The 1,860-nt window shown below is 41.3% G+C and overlaps 1 protein-coding gene across 1 annotated transcript in view; it reads left to right on the top strand.

Annotated features, from left to right (window-relative positions):
* LOC107200016 (heterochromatin-associated protein MENT-like) overlaps nt 1–1,860 on the top strand; it is a 33,232-nt gene that overhangs the window by 18,350 nt on the left and 13,022 nt on the right. The window contains exons 9-11 of the mRNA XM_015617892.2: nt 7–75; nt 915–1,052; nt 1,690–1,807. Coding sequence (XP_015473378.2) covers nt 7–75; nt 915–1,052; nt 1,690–1,807 — 325 coding nt within the window. The remainder of the gene's footprint in view (nt 1–6; nt 76–914; nt 1,053–1,689; nt 1,808–1,860) is intronic.

Genomic DNA, 1,860 nt, shown 5'->3' with positions numbered 1-1,860 from the left:
CCCTTTAGTATTTCTTCTGCTTTGTCTATGGTTTTGCTGGGTTCAAAAGGTAGCACAGAAGCCCAGATAAGCAAGGTAGGTGAAAATAAACTTGGTGGTTTGCATTGGATGGGAGCATATGAGGAAGAGTCTGTGACATGGACTTGTGCTCATCTGTGATTGTCACTGTGGTGTGGGAGAGCAGAGCTCTTTGTCTGGTGTGTGTGTGTGAAGAGAACCCATTTTCTTTGTTTTTGTAGTGTGAGCTTTGTTCAGTATGGAATGCAGAGGTTCCTGGGTTTTGTTGTGTGGGTTTTTTTGTAGTTTTTGAGACCTATCTTGTTTAATGTGTAATTGGAAGGTTTGTGGAATTATCAATTATTTTCCTTTCCTTCCTTGCTTGGGCTTAATATCATACAATACATCTTCTGCAAATGAAGCCAGGCACATAAAAATGTTTTTAAATGCCCACTGTCTACATTTCCAACTGGTAATAGCAACATGATTTATTCCTTTATCAAATTTTGTTCTGGTAGTAGATATCTCTTGGCATGTGTTTTATGTGGGAAGTGACAATGTTAAATCAGAACCAGTCCCTATGATTTGGATGTTTGCTTCCTTTGTGATGTGGGAGCAGAGTATAAACTCCTGTTTTGTTTCCATGTACTTTATAGAAGTTTCTCAAAAAGTTCTGTTGTTGTCATAGTTGGATATCGTGAAAATGCCTTTGGACACAGTCTGAACTACCAGCTGTTGGTGTCCCAGCTTGGGCAGGGCTTTGTAGCAGATTGTCCCCACAGGTCCCTTCTCTCCTGAGCTGAGCTATTCTGTGATCCTGTAGTTCTTGGCTTGAGGGAAGGAAAATCAGGACTGGTGGGTATGATACTCTTGAATTTATTACTTGTCCAAGCTCTGAGGATGTTGTCTTTGTGCAGGTGCTTTCTCTGAGCAGCACCCAAGATGCTCACAATGGGTATCAATCCCTTCTCTCTGAAATCAATGATCCGAACACCAAATATATCCTGAGAACTGCGAACCGCCTCTATGGAGAAAAGACCTTGGAGTTTCTCCCAGTAAGTAGCCATTATAGTTGTGGCATTTCCTAGTATAATGCACTTGCTACCTGTTTCCTCTGGAGGTCAAAGGCAGGCTTTGGGGTTTGCCTTCTGACCTTTCTGGGCTGAGAGGCAGGAGTGCAGTTGATTCTGACAGAGCCTGGTGTCTGAACTTGGTGGAGAATTTCCTTTTAAATAACTTGTGACCTGAATATGCCAAGGCAGGGTAATATCTATCAGTCTGTACACTTGAGGGTTCTAAGATCCGTTCCTATATTTGGCTGTGGGATGAATGGTTGATATCTCTTTTAGAAAAAGTCTGATGAAAAAACTTATAAAATAATATGTTACATCCTTGAAGCGTAAAATGAAAACAAGAAAAAAAATAGCTGTATCATTTTCAATGAGTTTGTGTAGAAGTTTGTAGTGGAATGCCTAAGACATTTGGTTTAATAATAATGCCTAGTTCAAAGAAGTGGTATAAATCCTGGTAGGAACTTGTCAGCCAGAAGTCAATCCTCAGCCAGAACTTTCATGGCTCTGTATGAAGTTGGTTAAGGAAAGCAGGCAGATTTCCTTGGAGAATGTAAGAATCACCTGTGTCTGAATGAGAGAAAATCTCTTGCTGAAAATCTGTTGTGAATGTCCCTGTTAGTCTTTTATAGAGTCGAGTCAGAAATCCTACCATGCTGGCCTGGAGCAGATGGACTTCCTGCATGCTTGGGAGGATTCCAGGAGGCAAATCAATGGCTGGGTAGAGGAAAGGACTGAAGGTGAGTGCTTTGCCAAGTGTCCAGTTGTGTTTAATGGCAGCCATTGTTTAGGT

The sequence above is a fragment of the Parus major genome, chromosome 2 (genome assembly GCF_001522545.3).
Source record: "Parus major isolate Abel chromosome 2, Parus_major1.1, whole genome shotgun sequence".
NCBI lineage: Eukaryota > Metazoa > Chordata > Aves > Passeriformes > Paridae > Parus > Parus major.
Note: the sequence above shows the minus strand (reverse complement) of the source record. Positions and strands in the feature narration are given on the sequence as shown.